This window comes from Cornus florida, unplaced genomic scaffold, assembly GCF_030987335.1.
Source record: "Cornus florida cultivar Cherokee Brave unplaced genomic scaffold, ASM3098733v1 CherokeeBrave_3.0.0_Hap2_Chr10, whole genome shotgun sequence".
Taxonomy (NCBI): domain Eukaryota; kingdom Viridiplantae; phylum Streptophyta; class Magnoliopsida; order Cornales; family Cornaceae; genus Cornus; species Cornus florida.
The window spans coordinates 26104444-26106711 of record NW_026775580.1 but is presented as its reverse complement, the minus strand read 5'-3'; the positions used below and the strand labels follow the sequence as shown (position 1 = coordinate 26106711).

The 2268-nt window shown below is 33.7% G+C and overlaps 1 protein-coding gene across 1 annotated transcript; it reads right to left on the bottom strand.

Moving 5' to 3' along the window:
• Positions 1–384: 384 nt before the first annotated feature.
• On the bottom strand, positions 385–1921 carry LOC132277445 (B3 domain-containing transcription factor VRN1-like). Its single transcript, XM_059779303.1, has 4 exons — positions 1832–1921; positions 1308–1641; positions 1019–1212; positions 385–624 (listed from the first exon to the last, which is right to left on the bottom strand). Exons 1-4 carry the CDS (start codon positions 1919–1921, stop codon positions 385–387), a joined length of 858 nt encoding a protein of 285 aa, XP_059635286.1.
• Between the last annotated feature and the right edge of the window lie 347 nt (positions 1922–2268).

Here is a 2268-nt window from a genome sequence, read left to right as displayed (position 1 = left end):
TATTACGAGCTTTAGAAATGCCAAACATGCACTAATTAATACAAATAGAGAGTTAAAGCTAACAAGTCTGCTTTAGAAACCTAGACACATGTAGTCATTTGAAGGCAGAGGCATTGGGATTCCAGTTTTTGCTTATAAATGCTGGAGCTTCATGAATTATTTTCAATGCTTGAGCTTAAATGATGGGCACAGTTAAAATTTAGTCTTTCTCCATAATATAGACTAGACGACCATATTAGGAATAGGAAAAGAAACAAAAGTTTTATATATAGAGAAACTTGGCCTCTTGAACATAATTTATCCCCCCCAACATATAACACAGTGTATGATTATATTGAAGTTCTCAACATTGATTCAACATATATAGAAATAATAAGCAACCATTCAACCCCTCAGGATAGAAGTTTTCAGCCGAAAATCATCTCTCTCAATTAGCTCAAAGACGCAAACATCTCCTGCTTTCAGAGTGTTATCTTTAACAAATGCTTTCCAACCCTTAGAAAACCTAGCTATGCGATTCATATAGGTTTTCACACTCACAGGCCATGACTTAGCTGAGATGTGAAGAATAGCATTTCCTTCACCCTTTTCCATGTATTTCTTGAAGAAGCTAGATGGTATATTCTGCACAAAGTACAAGTTCATATAATTAATATCATTATGAACAGTGAATACAAAGTGAAGAAATCAAAACAAGTGGGATAACAAAATTTGAGCTTGACTTTAACTTAAAAAAAAAAAAAATGCGAGCTTGACATCAAAAGTCCTGTACTCATTAGTTATCGATTTCATGCTCAAACTCAAAATTTTGACCTAATATAAGAGCAAGTCCCTTATATATCGGGAAAATTTTTTTTTAGGGGAGTTGGACGTTCTACCAATTAGGCCACTAAACACTAGATAATATGCCCAAGTCCCTTAGAGATCCTACTATATGTAAAACCCACATATGCATTGTCTGTGTTATGATTGAATTTTGGGTAAAAAATGTTAAAGGGTCATAAGTTAATAACCTTACCAGATAACCAGTAGGTTGAGCATAAGTTGGCTTTATAACTACTTGGAAGAAAGGGTATTCAGAAACGAATTCTGCTGCTGCTTTAGAAGCTCCATCATTCTCTTCAATGGTCCTTAGAGCCCTCGAACGCGACCCTAAAGTCCTCTTAGTTATCTGCTTGCCACTGTCGTTGAGGGTTGACTGCTCATGCTTACCTGCATTATATATATAAAGGTGTGTGATAATTACTCTTATCTTTTAAGGCAAGTTGGAAACTTGTATGGTTTGCTAGAAATCAACAATTACTTACATGGTTTGAATGTCTGATTTTCTTGGAAAACTGTATGTCTGATTTTAAGTTGTTTTTGAATACTCTTCCTAGTAGGGATTGAAACCTCCTTTAGACACGCATTTTTTCCAAATATTTTGACATAAAACATTGAATTACCACCATAGTAGAATATTAGAAAATCTCCATATTCTAATGAATTGTCGTGCACAAATTTGTGCCAACCATTCTGAAAATACAGATTTTTATCAACCATGTTCAGTTCCACCCTCCATGATCTGCTTCCATGATTCGTAATTGTAGACTTGGAAGGTATAACTCCATTGAAATTCTTAACGAATGCTGGTGGGATTCGCTATAACAGAACAACAATTATTATTTTTAAAAAAAAAAAAAAATACAAATTAAATATAGACATCATGATTTTTATTTTTATTTTTCATGACAACAATCACAAGAATTAATCAGAGTATATATATATATATATATTTTGGGTAAGTAAATTGATTGATAGAGTTGTTAGGAATTGGAAAAAGAAAGAATACCAGTTGCTGAGAGCTTTGATCTGCGAGATAAACTTTGAAGAACTGAGGACATGTATCAGAGAAACTGAACTTCCTGCTAGGTTTCACCATTGTTGTTCACTCGAAAACCCCTACAAAACCGTAAAAGCCCTAACCCTAACCCTAACCCTAACCCTAACCCTAACCCTAATAAGTCTTCAGGAATGGGGTAGTCCACACTTTCTGAAATACAAGAATGTCGTTTTTGTAATGGACTAAATCTACCCTTTTTAGTCCTTTCTTCTCTCTCTTGATTCATGTTTTTGTAGCTAACTTTATGTGAATGGATTCGTTTCCTTTTTTACAAAGTTTCCTTTCTCGATAGATCACTCCTATGAAGACTATGATGTTGTTTACTCTTTAAGAATTATATACTCCGTATGACCTAAATAACTAAAAAAATAAGAATTTATATTAAG

Bases quoted from the DNA above. Each gene is read 5' to 3' on its own strand.
- LOC132277445 (XM_059779303.1), bottom strand. From the start codon at position 1,921: ATGGTGAAACCTAGCAGGAAGTTCAGTTTCTCTGATACATGTCCTCAG. The intron at 1,642-1,831 runs GTATTCTTTCTT...GTTCTGTTATAG, and splicing joins ATCAAAGCTCTCAGCAACTG to CGAATCCCACCAGCATTCGT. The intron at 625-1,018 runs GTAAGGTTATTA...TACTTTGTGCAG, and splicing joins CTCAACCTACTGGTTATCTG to AATATACCATCTAGCTTCTT.